This window comes from Vollenhovia emeryi, unplaced genomic scaffold (genome assembly GCF_000949405.1).
Source record: "Vollenhovia emeryi isolate VEMERY1.0 unplaced genomic scaffold, V.emery_V1.0 DF939315.1, whole genome shotgun sequence".
Lineage (NCBI taxonomy): Eukaryota > Metazoa > Arthropoda > Insecta > Hymenoptera > Formicidae > Vollenhovia > Vollenhovia emeryi.
The window spans coordinates 38,745-57,524 of record NW_011967051.1 but is presented as its reverse complement, the minus strand read 5'-3'; the positions used below and the strand labels follow the sequence as shown (position 1 = coordinate 57,524).

At 33.5% G+C, this 18,780-nt stretch overlaps 1 protein-coding gene across 3 annotated transcripts in view; it reads right to left on the bottom strand.

Annotated features, from left to right (window-relative positions):
* LOC105558744 (transcription factor MafB) overlaps nucleotides 1–9,742 on the bottom strand; it is a 43,352-nt gene extending 33,610 nt beyond the window's left edge. For 2 of the 3 annotated variants that reach the window (XM_012006615.1, XM_012006616.1), the window contains exons 1-3: nucleotides 9,503–9,742; nucleotides 2,489–3,044; nucleotides 1,305–1,627 (exon numbers count right to left, since the gene is read on the bottom strand). In XM_012006615.1, coding sequence (XP_011862005.1) covers nucleotides 1,305–1,627; nucleotides 2,489–3,044; nucleotides 9,503–9,586 — 963 coding nt within the window. In that variant the 5' untranslated portion in view covers nucleotides 9,587–9,742. The remainder of the gene's footprint in view (nucleotides 1–1,304; nucleotides 1,628–2,488; nucleotides 3,045–9,502) is intronic. The other variant, XM_012006617.1, reaches the window with a different exon arrangement.
* Nucleotides 9,743–18,780: the final 9,038 nt, after the last annotated feature.

Sequence of the window (18,780 nt, the reverse complement as noted above, 5' to 3'; positions counted from 1 at the left end):
TCTCTCTCTCTCTCTCTCTCTCTCTCTCTCTCTCTCTCTCTCTCTCTCTCTCTCTCTCTCTCTCTCTCTCCCTCCCCCTCCTCTCTCTCCCCTCCCCTCCCCCTCTCTCCTCTCCCCTCTCTCCTCTTCCCTCTCCCCTCTCCCCCTCTCTCTCTCTCTGTTGGCCAGACTCTGATTAGAGGGTCTCTGGCGAAGCGGATCCATCAGCGACCTGCTTTCCAAGCAAACCTAAGTCCACGCATTCTACAGTTCCACATAGGTTTGTGATATTCATATTTATACGCTTTTCTACATAAATATTACGTCTTAAAATACTAATTTTAAATGTTGTGCTCGTCAAACTTTTTTTAAACAATTTTTTTAACAAACAACGATGACTACCTTTTGGGTGTTAGTTAGGAGGATGACTTTGATAATATGTATGTGTCAAGGTTAAGGTCATTGCGGCTGCCTACTCTTTTCTGCAGTTTTATACCTTTAAACTATAAGGGCGCAGTGAGAGTAATAATGCAGTTGTTGGTGCATGAGTAATTTTATCCACATATTCAAGAATGACGTCTTCATTATTAGCTTGAATGTATGAATCAAATATGAATAATATCCCTGCTCTGTTAAAACAGTACAAAAGTGCTAAATTTGCTGGTTGCGGTAACTAAATCATTAGTTTCCCCATGTTAAGACAGTTTTTACTGAAATGTTGGTGAAATAATAATGAAACAGAGTCAATCATACGTATAAGAGAGGTTTTCAAATACATTTCAACAAAATTTCATTACATTTTCAGTAAAATATTTCCACCTGGGTAGTGTGTGCGTGCGTGCGCGCGCGCGTGTGTGTATGTGCGTGTGTGTGTGTGGGGGCGGGTTTGTTAATGTTGTGGGTGGGTGGGTGTGGGTGTGAGTGTTTACTTAGAGAAATTGTTTTAATTGATAAACGTGCGAAAAAATATTTTTAAATTATTAAAAAGGAATACGTAGGTTTATTTCCAATTGTTTCGCAACATATCCACACATATGATCGATGAACAATACACTTTTACATTTTTCTATACTCGTACAGATTTTTGTACTTCATAATGATCCTGGGATTATCTCCTGCTATCTTAAAACGCTAAAATTTCATGCGTTACTTCATCAAAATTCAATATAAAAAATCGAACTAAAATTATACCGAATTAAAATTACACGATTAATTCTTACAAATAACGTTGTCGACATTAGTCATCGGTTTTGATCCCTGATTTGAAACAGTACTCCCGAGTTATCTTTATGTTACATGAATAGGAAATGAAAGATTTCACTCACATGTTCCCGCGGACAACCATGGAGACGTTTGTTGAGTTCGCGCACAGAAAGAGACATCAAAAGTTCATCGTCCAAGAGTTCCTCTTGAGCATTCGTACTGTTGCAATTGGAGTATAGGCCATTACCCGAGCGATGAGCTGGAGTGGGCCCACCATTACAAGAACTCACCGAGCACACGCTCAACGGTCTGCCCGGTTGTATTGATAAACCTTGCATGCTGTCCTCCATCCCTTGCATCACGCCCCCGCCCGCGGGAAGCATTCCTCCTCCTGAACCCGGACCACTATAATACTCTAGATGACTTGACATTGCCAGGTATCCACCTGCAACAACATTGTCCACAGAGAAAAATAATGGAAGCTTCAGAACGTGTTGGAAGATATACAACAATGAGATATAACAAATATTGAGAAGTGAAAAAGTGAATCGGGATGTACCATGTACATTAAATGTTTAAACTTTTTTCTGTCTTTAACAGCTATAATTTTTTTTACTTATAAGTACATTGCTACATATACATATATGTATATTTGATATTAACATGTAATTATATGAATATGTTAGTTAAAATATGATGATTTTAATTCATTAAATATTTTATATAAAATATTGCTACATTATAAGTTTAATCACATTAAAGAATTTTACAATTGTGTAGAGTAAAGAAATTATTGGGTAACAATTTCTTTTTAAATTTGAACAATTGTCAATTCTTCTTTCATGATTCATTAATGTTATTTGAAGGCATTTAAAGGCCTTCACAATATGAGATGTCTCTATTACAAATCTTTTTCTCAAAAATCCATTCAAAATTTTACATAAAAACATTACTTTTTACATTACTTTCTTAATTTCATTTATTTCTTGGTGCCTAAGTCCCCGAAGATATGCCTCTATTTATTACTATGTTATTTAAATATCCCAATTAAACTCATCGAAGGGAAAAATCTTACAAATTTGTTACCCAGTACAATATAATTTGAGAAAAAGTACATAGGTCATATTTATTATTATCGTTTTTTATTCCTAAAATGATGATCCTATGATTAGAATATACCATCAAAGGTTTGATTGCTTACTCTGGAATTATTCCATACAATTAATTTTGATGTACATAGGTACTTCGCGAAAATACGTACAACAAAATTTCTTGTCAACCAAACTTAAGCTATTGTAATACTCACCAGTGTGCCTGGTGGGTCGCGGTAAATGTTGCAGCTCCTGGAAATGATGATGCGTCGTTGACCATGGCTCGTGATGAGCGTCCGGGGTTTGTTCTTGAGGGCAGTGGGGCCTCAGGTCCAGCGGCTCCTGCCTCAGCGACTGCGTCAGCCAACCCATGCCACCCGTACCCACTTGCATCTCCTCCTGCACCAACGCCGTCGGTTGTTGCAGCTGCAGCAAAATACCGCCGCGATCGCGGAGTTCGCGCGCATCCCGGGAATCCCGGTCGCCGCGGTGAAGTTGCAACGGTGGTGGCGATGCCGAGACCGGCGGCGTGTCCGGCGGCGTGCCCGGATGTGACAGGGTGGTGAGATGCGCCGCGGCGCCAGGCGGTGCCTTCACCAGAACGCCATGTTGCACCTGGATGTGGGGCTGACCGTACAGCGGATGCGGCTGCTCCAATTCGTGCGCGGGCGGCGTTAACGGTGCCAGAGTCAAGCCCTGCGATTGCACTTGTCCTGGAAGCTGCACCACGCTGCCGTTTACCATTACCGCCGGTGAACCCATTCGTACCTGCTGGACATTCATTTTCGCCGATGTCAACAATCAGCATAATTGATGGCACAATAGCTAAGCAAAACGTTTAAGTTCTCACATATGTAAGTATTGTCTATTTTATTATAGGTTTTCCATTTATTTGGGATGTACGACATTTTTACTGTGCGGGATTTATGCCACAGTACAGACGTGTGAATAATAAGTCAGACTGATGGTAGAGAACAAGAAGAGGAAAGGACGAAAACTCCTATTATGTTTTCTTTGGATACATCTTTAATGTATCTATAATTTGTCTAACAATAAGATATGTTTTTAATTTTGCAAACAAATCTGCATTTGTTCATCATTCTTATACTTTTATCAATTTTTTACACGTATTTTACACTATTTCATTACCTAATTTATGAACATTATTTATAAGACATATATCCATCTATGAATAGTCATATAACCCACACCTATGGGATATATGGCAAAAATGTAAGGGTTTCTAAGTTTTTAAATACAAGAAATTTTTTAATAGTAGTAGACAGTATACAGTTTTTATTAGTATCGTTTATTTGACCTAAACATTGTAAATAATGCTTAATAAATTAAGTTTTTCCTAGGTGCGGCGTATAAGACCGACGTTACCCTATGCAAGATATCAAGCTAAACGAAAAATACAAGAACGGAGCACTTATATTTTGTTGTATTACATTACATCCTTTACTATACCTCTACACGTCTATATCATGAGATAATCATTAAGCTTTTTACATTTTCTACAGGAATCGTTTTATGCTGGTCGTAATACCTATACAATGATGACGCTACTTACTACATTGAAAAGTCGATTCAACTTGCGATGATTTTGTTAATATTAACAGTAAGTGACTGAAAGCACAATACAATACTAATGTAGCATAAAGGTACATAACAGAGTGGTTGTAAGCAAATTACCTTCACTTCTATTTTTTCTGACTTCTGCGGCATAAATCCCCGCGCGACATAAATACTGGAGTTACCCTGTTATTAACAAAGGCCCAGGCGCCTTTTCTAAAAGTTTTCAAACATTCCAATCTAAGGATTCGAATTACTTGAAATATTAATTAAGAATCAGAAATTTTTGAAAATCTCAAAGATCTTTTAAGACATTTTAAGTCTCAACATTTTTAATCCAGAAAACTGTTCTTTAAATATAAATATCTGAAATATTTCAAATTCCTAAAACTAAAATTACTATTTACAAAAATTGGGATAACATAATGAAATCAAAACAATCATGTATTCGAGAATTTTGAAATATCCAAAGCTACAAAAATTTTTCCATGTAATGTTTTAAGTGATGTTTCTATATTGTATTTGAAATTGTTTCATGCGTCTTGAGCTCATGCGTCATTATACACCTGTATACGGTTGTTCCTCGTTTTATGCCGAGTATCCGTTCACGTAGTTTTCTTTTAAGGTTCTTTTGCAGTTGAGGATCGCATAAATACAGTTTATTAGTATAAAAAAGTACAATAAAAGAAAAGTCCGTGTATGTAAAATATTCACATATTTGCAAAAAATAATAATAAAAGTTGCGAAAAATTAATTTAAATTTTATTCAAATCTTCATCGCCGTCGGTACTGTATTTCAAAATAGACAACTTTGTCACTAGTTTAAAATTACTATTCTTATGAATAAAAATATTTGGCACCTCTACTTCAGTTTTATTTTACGCGGGTTTTTTCTATATGTATACAAATATATATTCTCTAATCTCGTGAAATGATGTTGTGTAACTGAGACTATGTGTACAAAAAGTACCACATAAATCAGGAGAGATACAAAATAAAAAATTTCTTAAAAATATTTGTATTGCGAATATCTCTTGCGAAATGATGCTTTGCGTGAAATTAATAAAAACAATAAATATTTTTCCCTTTTTCAGAACAATAACAAATAATTAGTATCTACCCTTTTTTATCTTCGAATACATTACCAAAACTAGCGCACAATTGTATTACTTATTAATTTTCAAGACCAATAGCAGTTATGCGAAGTGGGTAAATTACCAATATATAATGCATAATAATTAAATGACTATGAGTAAAAATATAGAGAAAATATGAGACAGTAGGTTTTTAACGTCCAAATTTAATCATAAATCTTTTTTCGCAACAATTACACGATCTAACAATCAATTTTCCACTAAACAAATTGCCCCAAGGACAATAAATTCATAGTAGAACCAACAGATGATGCCTATTATAATGCCTATTAATTTAGCAGAAACTCTGCTAGCTCATATTAGAAGCCTATCTCATAATAGAGGACTTTCCTCTACTAATTAATAAATATATGATACTCGATTTCTACGTAAATTCATATAAGATTAATAAGTAAACAATATATTTTAAAATTAAGTATGATAATTACAACTAAATTATTGATTCTAACAATACATAAATTAACGTCTTTTAAAAATTATTTAAAAAAATAAAAAGGCATTATATATTCGTGTGATAAAACTTTGCACAAAATAATATTTCTTTAACGTCAAAAAATAACATTATTAAGTAATTTAAAAATGTTATCGGAATGTTTTATTATACAAAAATATATACATGTAAATAGTGACTTGTAACTTTACAAAAAAATTGCCCGTTTATTCAAGCTTTCTGATTAAATATGATTGAACTCTGTACATAGATGAACGAGATACACCAAAAAAAAACTTTTAACCAAATAATCCTGTATATGATTGTGATTGATTATTTTGTAATGTTAAAATGTCTGTAAATTGGTATATGATCAGTGCTATATTTATGCGTTAGTGCGGCTGATTTTTTTGAGATAATGATACATCTATGAACGACACGGTAGCTAATCAACTTACCTTTTTCTTAAGAGCAAAAGATTGATTGGCTACCGCTTCGCTTCTTTCCACAAATGTTTCTTCTTTGCGCGAATCCTTAGTCTTTTTACGATTATCGACATAGGTAATGACTGTCAATCAACTGCAAATCAACTGCAATCCTTTAGGGCAACTTACACGATTTCTGACATTTCTTAAATAAAACTTTCATAATTTAGGCTTTGAGTTGTAATATCTTCATTCATAAGGCAAAGTATTTTTGTCATATAATAGAAATCTCAACTAACAATTACACTTTTTATGAAGTCGATAAGAGAGAGAAAGAGATATCTAAGTATTATATTAGAATATCATAATTCAAGGTATGTACTTTCAAGTAGTTGTCTCGCATACACACAGTTTGTCTCGCCGTTGCGCGTGAATTGGCACGAGACAACATATCTCTATGATCTCTTGTAAAAAGAGAGCACAAGTCATCTATTTTATTTTGCAGAAACAAGTAAAAATCAATCTTTCTGTTTTAAACGTCGTTCATATTACAGATAAGCCTATCTCAAAATTTTATTCGTAATAAAAATATTTCCGAGCAATATTTTTATCTTTCAACAACATTTAACAATACAGTCTAGCAAAAATCAATACTTAACGTTTTGCTTCATCCTATTTAATGTGTTTTCATACGGAAGAAAGTCTCAACAAATGTTACAATAGCATTTTATATCATGTTTTGTCACTTAAGAACACCTCAAATATATCATAATTTTATATAATATACGCAAATCCAAAAATTCAGTACATCATTGTAACATTTGAACTACTAGTAAAACGGTAACATTTTGCTAAACGCATTGTTCGCATTTTTATGTGTAAAGACTATCGGACTATGTAGAAATTAGTAAATTAACTCGGATTTTTATTTCGACTGAACATGCACTGATTATTTATTCGTAGTTACATATTATATCGTATTTTTATTAATTAATGGAATGAATGTTATCAAGACTGTTAGATAAATCATTATGTTTGTGGCAAAATCAAGTATGTTATTGTGCTGCGTTGAGTGTCAGGGCTCTTTCACGAGAACAACATGTGTCAACGTCACTTGCAAAATCAATTTATTTAATTTACGCACTACAGATAACGGAACACGCTCACACGTACCGCATGTACTCTGTATCGCTATTGCAGATAATAACGATATTTACACATAACATTTAGTGTATACTTTTTATCTTGCTCTCTTTTTGAAAAATGTTACATGTTACAACGTAATCCAGTAAGACGAGATAATTATGCAGATTCCAACGAAATCCTCTTTCATTTTTTTATATATTTTAAAATCTTTTCAAAGTATAAATTCCTCGTGAAAGATCATTGTCGCAGACTGTTTCAATGTTCAACGTCACATATCTTTATAAATTCTAAACAAATAATTTGGTTGACCATATCTGGCAATTTTTAATACTTTCGTATCGCTACTGTCAGTCAGTCATGTTTTGCCAGTGCTCAAGATAAGTTCACGTAATATGATTATAATGACCATCCTCAAAACACCACTAAATACACGTGATCCTATGCACGATTAATACAGTTATACTTGCTTGAAAAGGACCAAAACCCATGGTCGAAACGTAGCGATACGAAAGTATTAAAAATTGCCAGATATGGTCAACCAAATTATTTGTTTTTAATTTTTGCTGGCGATCCTGAAGAGTTTCTGATTAGTTTATAAATTCTCTTCAAATCTATAAACACGAAGCTCAGTTTAGATAGAGAATAAGATTTTGTAACTAATTTGTATAAGATCTCGTAACTTGATTTCCGAAAGAAGCTCCTTTCTTTACTCCCTTGACAGTTTTGTTGACATTTTACTTCAACTTAAACAAAAAGTAGGAAAGATATAAGAATAATTAAATCTCGTAATATAACATCTCGTTTTATATTTTTCTATGTGGAGGGAACATATTTTTTTTCGTTTCACATTCAAGTTTGCAATACATATTTTTTGTCACAATTTAATGTCACTTTTGTAAAAAATAATATACGAGCATTTCAGTGGAATCATATGGAAATAATTGCATATCACAATATCAATATTATAGTATCCTGGGTCTGAATGTGACAAGAAAAAATTTACACTAGTAATTGTCGCATCTTATTTATTACAAATAAACATAAGGATTATTATCGTGTGTCTTTAATGTATAAAATCTAACCGTGTGACATACCTATTGATATATTTTTCGATTTAACATCTCAATCGGTACATACTTGAACATTACACTTGATAACATTTTTCTTATAACAGCCATTTGTATGTATACATAGGTATTTGTATTAAATGATAATTTGTATTATAAGAACAAGAATAAAAGAGATGAAGCTTTAAACATATTTATAGTTTTCAAAAATCTTTATTCTCAATTCTACCACATTGAACTCGCTATTTCGAGTTTTAAAATGTAAAAATTCTAACATCAAATTTAAAATCCACAATTTTCTAATCCGTATCAATTTTATCTTTACCCAACCGGTTTATATGTATGTAGAAGAATAAATGTTATTATATAATAATCATTCTTCTCATAGTATTGCGTTTAAAACTATTATAGTATTACTAATTAAAATATTTTTTTAATAATACATATGCGATAGAGCTAATATTTTTTAAAACACGTAAGAACTTATTAAGTACAAAGAAAAATATCTACTACATTTTTCAAATTCTTCTATTTTCTACATGTTTTTGTGTTATTTTTTATAATTGTTATAATTTTTATAATTGATGACTTCGAAAGAGTTGAGAACAATTTTTAAGATAACAATTTTTTTGTAATTCAAAGTTTTATGTTTAAAATAAGACATACGCCGACTCAAAATTGTATGAATTTTTTAATTATACATGTAATGGGTGTTAAAACTACGAGAATACAAGGGAGGGAGGTTGAAAATACTCTAAGGTGAAACACGAAATATTTGTTTCAATATTCAATTTTTATAATTTTATACCCATCTCACAAAAAGTCAGTGAGTGGATTGTCACTGAAAACAATGAATAGTCACTGTTTTCAGTGATAATCCACTGGCTGACTCTTAGAGAGCAAGTACTTTCAGTATAAGCAAAAACTAGCCAAAGAAATTGTTTATACAATTACACATATTTATAGAAATAAATTGAATCGTACATTTTTTATTAGAATTTTATTTAAAAAACTACAACTGCCCTTTGCAAAAGGTATCACGCTTCGCGGCAGAAGTAACGTCACACGCGTATAAATCGTTCAATTATTTCTTTTATTTTCCCCCTTGTTTCTGTCATCGACTCTAGGGATAAAAGCTATTATAATAAAATTGCGTAACTTATTCGATGTAGTATATATACTACATTCATAAAGCAAGGAAAAATATAATTGAATAAGAAATCCTCTTAAAACCTGCCGTTCTCTAAAATCCATTATCACTGAAAACAGTGAATAGTCACTGATCGACGGTTATAAGTGTATTACTGCGATTTTCAGCGGTCTACCTACAACTGCAAAGTACTAGTCACTGTTTTCAGTAACAACCCACTGATTGATTTTTAGAGAGCGGGTCTACCGTGTTCGGAGTAATCTCAAAAATTCTTGCGCTTACCTCTCGCTTGACATCAGCAGGATCCAAATGATCGAGAACGAACTCCTGTACGTACTCCCTCGCCAGATGGTCCTCGGCTTCCATCTTAACTTCGTCGACTTCTAGACCTCCACCTCCTCTACCGTATCAGTCGCGGTTGCATACGTGAGCGTCTCTTCTCCGTCGCCGCCGCCACCACCCCGTCGTCACCGTCACCTCCACCACCTCCGCCACCACTCGAACAATTCGTCACTGTCCGCTGCGTTGCGATCACCTTTTTAATTAACACCTTTAATTAACACATGATTTTTATTAACTATCTCCTCCTCCTCCTCCTCCTCCTCCGTCAAGACAAAGTTAGTCAACGCGTTGGAACGACGATCCGCTTCGCCGCAATAGAAAGCCAGACTTCCTGAGAATCTTTTCACGATAAATCGCGACGAGCCGTGAAAGATTGGCTGTTAAAGAGAAGCCTTGGGTCCCGAATCTGTCCCAAGCAATGTGTTACGATATATCATCGATGCACGCCAACCTCGTAATTCGATTTTTGATTTCTCTGTCTTTGATCGCACTTCCAAAACAGTCCGATCCTTTCTTCAATTTTGATGCCACTTGCAGTTTGAATGCCGAACTTTTGTCGTTGCGAGGTGGTCGTTTTATATGCAATATATGTTTGAGAAACACCGTGTGTCGCCAGCACACATTCGAAAATGAGCAGACGGCATCGCGATGGCTTGGGTGAAACGACCGCGCGACGAAACAAAGTTAATGTAACAATAGAAAATGGTGCTCCGAGTAGAGTCTTCCGCGTGCACGAATTAATGAAAAAGACACCCCCTCAAGATGAAGACAATCCAAGCGAGGAAGTGCCACTCGATTTCGTTCATAAATATCCTTTACCGATCATTATCGAACACTGTACATCTTCAGTAACAGACCTCTCATAGAACCCAGTACACTGTTGACTTGATATACCACTGACACTCGAAGCACTTTTCCCGCCCGAAAAATTTGACACTTTTCACCACAGTCCTACCTATCGTGATTCCTAATTTCTTTCCCTTCGCACGACAAGCTCGGGAAGCGAGGGAGATCTCTTAATTAGCGACACATATCGCGCCGTGTCGATCGAGCGCCGACTCCACCCTCCAAAATCAATTCGCAGATCGACTAACGCCTTCCCTCCCGTCAATCCCGCACGCGTGTAGAGCACCACGCTTTTTTTTTTAAACTTGCCGCCCGAACGAAATCAGCGAAAGCGCAATCAACGAATAAAGAGAAAGGGAGGAAGAAAGAAGGAGGGAAAAAAGAGAGCGCGCTTACATGGAAGAGGGAAAAGAGACCGCGTAGACTGACAGCAGTGGATACGCCGTCTGAGTGGTGACTGGTCGGCTGTATGCCGTTATCAAGAATAAGCGCGGATCATGCTCTTGCGCGCAGGGCAGTCGCGTCACGCACGGGGGGTGTGGCCGTCCTCTATTCGGTCTTCCGGCGCGCCTGGCGATTGGCGCGTCCCAGATCGCGTCGCCATTTGCACACTCCTCCCACGCGCCCCACCATGAGACCGCCGGTGGTAAATCTCCCCTTCGTCGCCGCGCCACATCGCGCGAATCCGGTCACTCGAGAGGTATCCCATTAATTTCTAAAATAATTATTATACATATATACGCGCGAATCCTGCCCCCTCCCCTCCTCTCCCCCTGTATCTTTCTCTCTCCTTCTGTCCGCCACCGTCCCGCCCCCGATGCCATCCGAGGTCACCTTCTCCTCCCTCCCCTACCCAACTGGAATCCGCGTATCGCGGTTTTTCTCCTCTTTCCTTTTGAATTTCAATTTACGGTCGGTACGGGTGATCTTTTATCTGGCAACCGCGATCTCGATCTAAACGGGGTACAATTTTCCGCACGGGCCGTAGCCAGGGGCGGGAACGGGTCACGGGATGTCACATTTACGTCACGTCAAAGGAGCGGGAGGAGGGAGAGAGAAGTGCGAGGGAGATAAAGGAGCGGGTGTCGGAGCGCTGATCGTGCCCGGTTAACGAGATATTGCTCCGCGTGTCTGGATCTCCGTGCATCCGGAAGAGAGCATCTCCGTCTCACGCGGAATTTAAAGCTCTTGCTCGACGATTGAATGTTGCACAAACTGTTTCACAGCTTCAGATCGTCTTTGACGATGCGCAAGAAGCGATTTTGTCTCCAGTTACTAAATTCATGTCGATATTTCATTTTTAACACCGTGCACTTGTAATATACAATTGCAAATCATTAATGAAAAGTTAAACGAAACAAGTTTTTGATTATTTTGAAAGACACGTGTGTATAATCAGATTTTTAGAATATTTATTAATAGAGGAAAGTCCTCTGTTAGGAGATAGGCTTCTAATAAGAGATAGCAGGTTTTTAACATAAAAGTTTAAGCACGAATCTTCATTCGCAACGATTACACGATCTAACAATGAACTTTCCACTAAATTTCACTCCAAGGGCAATAAATTCACAACGACACCAATAGATTATGCCTATTAATTTAGCGAAAACCCTGCTATCTCATATTAGGAGCTTGTCTCATAATAGAGGACTGTGCTCTATTTATGCACCTCAAAAAGTTAATATAAGTAACAAATTACATTTTGCTGTAATTGTCTACAATTATCAACACACTGATCAGCCACTATTAAAATGTTTAAAAGGTACGTTAGATGAAATTGAACAAAGCCAAAAATTGTTAAAAAATGTAGGATAATACAGATAATAATTTCTAAACGTATGAGAACAATTTGTTACTATACCAAAATAATGTACCAATCAATACATTGAACTTGATTAACTATTTATATTTAGATTAATTAGATGTAATATATTAGTTACTCTACTACAATCGTACAATTATAATAAAAAAAACAATATATTATTTTAAATGATTTACATTTTCTACATACATGTCTCTAAGATTAAAGTAATCATATAATCACATATTACTTATAAAACACTCGTTTTTTTAATGTTAATCGTTATTTTATCACTTATTATTTATTATTTATTACTTATATAATTGTTGTGCTGACTTAATAAGTCGAAACATACACATCTTTTATTACACGATAATAAACTTTGGATCTATTTATTACACCTATTGTTGCTCGTGTTTAGTCTATGACTTTTTGTTAATTGCAAGATTTTAAGGATAAATAATCTCACATTTCTATATAATCTTATTCTTAACCTGGCAAATACGTGCTGCCAAATTATCCTTGAGAAAAGATTTATTACTGTTTGTGCTGCTTTTATTAAATACGTTATTTAGCATTGATTATTTCATATCACTTACAGACGCGCGACTATAATTTAGATTTGCTGCGAAATGGCATTATTCCTCGATCGACTTAAGCGGAAGCTTAAGCGCCGTTTGAAGAAAGAAGAAGAGAGAAAGAGGGTTTATGTGAAATGGGTGCAAATCATGGACTCGCATCTAAATAGGTTCCTACGTCTACCAATTTCTATTCCCCCGCTTAACAATCCGTACTACATTTCGTACCCATTTCTGGGACACCACGACTTTAAAATGCTTCATGAATATCAAATTTCCTTCTTTTCCCACGCACCTTTTCACGTTCCGACTGTCTTTAACTTTTGAAGTAACGTCGTATAGTACGAAATTTGCCCGATTTAAAAAGACAAAAATATTCTCTCCACTTGCACAGAAATAATTTGCATGTCTCGTCTAAGATTATTTCTCGTTCAAATTGCAGGTTAATGTAAAATTTAATTTGAAAGAGTACCAAGAAAAATACATACGTATATTTACATAGAAAATATTCTGAAAATGGAAAGAAAGAAATAAAAATCCAGAAGAAAATATCTTAATATCTTACGAAAGAGCCAAAAGTTGTAATTTTTTTCATTCTTTTTTGCCAACTGCTGCTTTACTGCTTGAGCAATAAATTTTTGAACGCATACAAGTAACATATATCACATTTCACTTCAGAACCGATTATATCGCAAATGCGATAGACTTCTATTTCTCTTGATGTTGCTATGCTTATGATTAAAATTGTACTTCTCTTTTTAAATAACTTTTATTTGTAATTAAAACTAATTTAAAAAAACAAAACAGGAGCCTTAACTTCAAAGAAGCAGTTTAGAGAAGCGAAAATAAAAAAATGTGGATTATTAAAATATTTATAAAAATTTACGAACATTTAAAAACGAGAATATCAATTTTTATAAATATCCAAACTTGAGTTAATATTCTCTTAAAAACTTAGGTAGTGCAAATTGTAAATATTAAATAAATAATTAAATAAAAGATACATATTATCACAGCTACTAAATTCTATTATCAATATTTAACACGGCAAATCTATCTTTTTCTCGTGATAAGATTAAGTTTGAATTTGTAACTTTTGGCCTAATTTTTGTAATTAATATCCATGTCCTTGCTTATTGTGGTCGTATTAAGCTTTTGTTTAAAAATAAAAATTGCCAAATAAAACAATCCCAAATAAATAAATTCAGAGCACGAGCTGCCTTTATTTCACGTGGAGAAATAAATATAATATACATATTAATTTAAAGTTTATATGTACGCTTCTTTTTTTGAAACTTTCTTGAAACAATTACACAACAATCACACGCGCGCGAGTGCACACAAACGCGTTTACATTATTAGATAAAGCATTTGTTGAGCATCTGGATTGGACACAATTCATACATCTTTATCTCCTTTTCATTTCATGAAGCTATACAATTCTTTATGTGTCACGCACATTAATGGAAAATGATTTGTGATAATAGCTATCAGTTTAGAAATTAAAATTCTTCAAATAATAAAGCATAACGATTAAGCCAAATAGCTTTTCCTTTGTCATTAGCAAGTCTTTCTTTTTTAAAGGAACGTACTTTTAACGCATCTTTTACAAAAAGATAAAAACAAAACTGATAAATCTCACTCTTTTATTATAAAAATTAAGTAATATTAAATCTAATTAATTAATTATTTACATGTTAAAAGATATATATATGTACACATATAACATATAAGATGTCAATGTTCTATAACAAGTAGAGGAAAGTCCCCTATTATGAGATACAATCCTAGTATGGGGTAGCGGACTTTCCATGAATCTATCATGAATTTATGTGTAATTTTGCCCTTGAAGTGAAATCTGTTTAGTGAAAAATTCATTATTAGCTTGTGTAGTCGTTGCAAAAAAAGATTTGTGATTGAATTTGGATGTTGACACCCTGCTATCTCATATTAGTAACTTATTTCATAATAGAGGACTTTCCTCTATAAATTAAAATTGTAAGCAAAATGAGTAGAGATCAATGAATGCGAGATTACACAGACAAAGTTACAAATTACTTTTGTAATAATATCATGATGACAAACGTCAGGTCAACTTATGTCCACAATGTGTAAAGAATTAAAAATAACTAATAGCAACAAGCATAGCCTAATCCTAATATATGAATAATACAAGAAGAAAAGCAGCCTTAAATGCGACGATTTTTATTGCAAGCTAAAAACATTCATTGTACATACAATATATATGTATGAGAAAATCCCGATGATATTTATTTACCATAAATTCTGGAAAAAAATTATCTAGAGAGATTATCGCTTATCGTCTCTGCTTCATTTTTTACAGTTGTATCTTTGTAAGCTGCGGTGTTGCTAAAGTAAAATAAAGTTAATCAAGAATATGATTTTAAATCTACTTTGTAAAGAATTTTCTTCTTCATTCGTTTATAACTTAAGAAAATCAACGAAATAACATCGAGCTATTCACTGAGAAAAGAACTTTTATTATAAATACACTATTAATAATATATAATATATAAAAAAATAATGTGGCACATCGAGAGATCTTTTAACGATTAACTTTTACAAGGGAAAATACGGGATGACGAAGCTCAATTTCAAGCTTTAAGGTCTATCCCTGCTTTAACCGATTGTAGCAAGATCCCGACAGGACAGAATCTTGTTGTTCTAGACAATAAATTCATCGTCATCAACGGTCCTCGAACAGGAATTCGAAATAGTGACGAGCGAATGACGGTAACTTTGGCCATTTTGTTGAGCGCGAGGAATTTGTCGACGTTGCAATTCGACATCCTCTACCCGTCGTTTCCTTCCCGTTTTGCCTTGGCCATTCGTTCGCACTCGATATATTCGCGCGCCACTCGATTTCTCAGTATAACGAGTGTCGGAAATTTTCCATTCGCTTGTGAGAGGCACTAGTTGCGTAGAGCAGCTCGACACGACACCGACGCATATATGGTACTTTCTGAAACTGATAAAATTTGATCGGTGCAGAGAGATTCATTGTGTCTCTAACAATAAGTGAAATTGAATGTAAAATTATGTTTTTATCGACATCTTAATAAAGCCTTTCTTTTTTCAATTTAGATGAATGTCATTTGGAAAATTTTCTTACTATAATTCATGTTATTTACGTACTATTCTACGAAGATATTCAAAATGTTGTCACACTTATAACATTTATTTTTTTAAATAGAGATTTTAGAAAGATGAAGTAATTCCACACGTGGCGTTCGACAAATTTTTTATTTAAATTTATCTAAATTTATTTACAACGTATATAAACTTAACAAACATAAATATTTAAATATTATGTATGACTTTTTTAAAGAAAAAATAAAAATTTTTTATTAAGAAAATGCTATAAATAAAAAGGTGTAAAAATTAACAAACGATCTTATATTATACATAAAAAGGTGTAAAAATTAACAAACGATCTTATATTATACATCGTAGGGGAACCCGGGATATAATGGGGTATGTTTGATAACTTTTTATAAAGATGCTACCACGTAATGAAATGTTGTACAATTATTGCATTTAGATGTCTCTTGCTGCGTGTTGTGATTAGTTATGGTATTATTTTTACTTGAAAGATTATAAATTGTTTAATATGTTGTACTCACTGTACTCTCCGCGACTGATAATGAGTTACAATTTCTTTGACATATTTACATAAGTTAAACAATGAAAAGCTTATTTTTAACACTGCATAACATTTATGTTATTAAACGATCTTCTCTTTTCACTTTAGTAAAGTGTGCAAATATCAATTATCTGTGATGTTCTACATTATCTAAATTAAAATTTTACATTTCGAGGCATGACGCGGCATTTGTTCAGGGGATGTAATGGTGAAAAGGTATGGCGTATTATTTTTATACAATTTGCAATTTCTACTTTGAGAACTTAGGATTTGAAATTTATTCTACTTATTTCTTCATTAAAACATTAATTTTTTTTTAATTATCCGTTTCCATATTTTCCCAGATTACTTGTTTACGTATACATTTTTGTAATTTTCATTTCAATTCGAATCTTTATTTTACTTGATTCCTGATAGTCTAACGACGCTCTCTGAAAGTCAATCAGTGGATTATCATTGAAAATGATGAATATTCACTGATTCATTAAATTCAATACTACACTTATAAGGGTTTTCAGTGATAATGCACTGATCGACTTTTAGAGAGTAAAAGAAAACATCTTGGTGAATTTCTTTAAAAATTGCAAGTGACCGAAAATGCACAGGGTCATAATGAAGTCGATTAGTGTTAGTATTTTTCAGGACGCTGTTCTAGGGTCAGAAAAATATGTATGTATATTATGTTTACAAAATTGATGCAAAAGATTGCATACCTAATTATAATTTGCATTATTGTTATTAACGTTTTAATATAAAAATATTTATAATTATATGATAAGAAATATATCATTAATAAATGAATATTATTAATAAATGAAAGAAATAATACATTCCTACATATATTGCGTGCTCTGATAAGTCACTTTTAACAAGTTTTGAACTTTAATTTGAGAAAAAAATAAAAAGTTAAATGAGGTTAACTCACTTTTTCAACAAAACAATAATTCCGTACTTTTGAATTAAGCCGTTTTCTCTCTCCCTCTCTCTCTCTCTCTCTCTCCCCCCCCCTCTCTCTCTCTGCTTTCTTAGGACAAAATAACAATGGACAAAAAATTCAAGCAACCTGTCGCCGGTATCACATATGTTTATTTTACTAAATTGATTGTAAATACAACAGAGTTAATTGTAAAATTTAATTGATAAACTTCCATGTTGCCGCCTGTTTTTCCTTTTGCCGCTTATACTTTGTTAACTAGCTTTTAAACGTGCCTGATACAGAGTCGTAAAATATTCCGCTGCAATAACTTTCCCATTAAAATAATTTTATCATATTTATAATCACATGAAATTATAAGTTTCTTAAAGAAAAATAAAGTTTCACCGAGAATTTTGTTAATATTCGGAAGCGTATGAATCTATCATAGATACAGTAAAGAGAAGATAGCGAGTATCAACTACGAAATCGAACTGAAAGTTGCAAATAAATGCCCAGTTCCGGTCCATAATATATTATATGAAAGACGTAGATTTTATAACGATTAGTAGAAATCTGATTCAAATTGTTGAAAATACTAAAACAATCAAATTATTTGCTTGTTTTATTAAATTGATTTTTTTATTCTAAAAACACAATTGAGATTTAATTAATGTTTAAAACTTATACTTTTAAGATGTGTATTACATCTGTATTCATCCTTCTCGTTTCTTATGTCAGTAAATTAATTTCGCAAAATAACATTACATGTAGAGGAAAATCCCCTATTATAAGATAGGTTTCTAATATGAGTTAGCAGGTTTTCAACATCTAAATTCAATCACAAATCTAACAATAAATTTTCCACTAAACAGATTCTGCTCCAAGAGCAATAAATTCATGGTGGAAATAACACACGATGCCTATTAATTTAACAAAAACCCCGCTATTACATATTAGGAATCTATCTGATAATAAGGGACTTTCCTCTACTATTATGACATCACACTTATTATATAATAGATATTATTTTATGAGGATATGTGTAACTTAATCTATAGTAAAAATTTATTTATGATCTAAATAAACGTCGTTGCAAACCTTTCACTCGAAAAATGCACTTCGAGTACGGGAGTGATGCGCTATACAGTATAAGTGAGTTCGTCTCATCACGGACGTCGACAATGTTTAATTTCATAAACGCCAATTTTGACGAGGATAAATAAAATACGTAGATTTTTATACTTTGCATTCCTAACACGACTCGAAAAGCAGCATTGCGTAAAATTGTTTCGTATTGAAAATACCGTATTTACTCCCTCCCTATTAAACTGATAATCATTTGCAGTAAAATCTGTTCTCTGCTGCACCTACTAATTCTTCTTCCATGTCGCGAGATCGAGAAATCGATCTGTC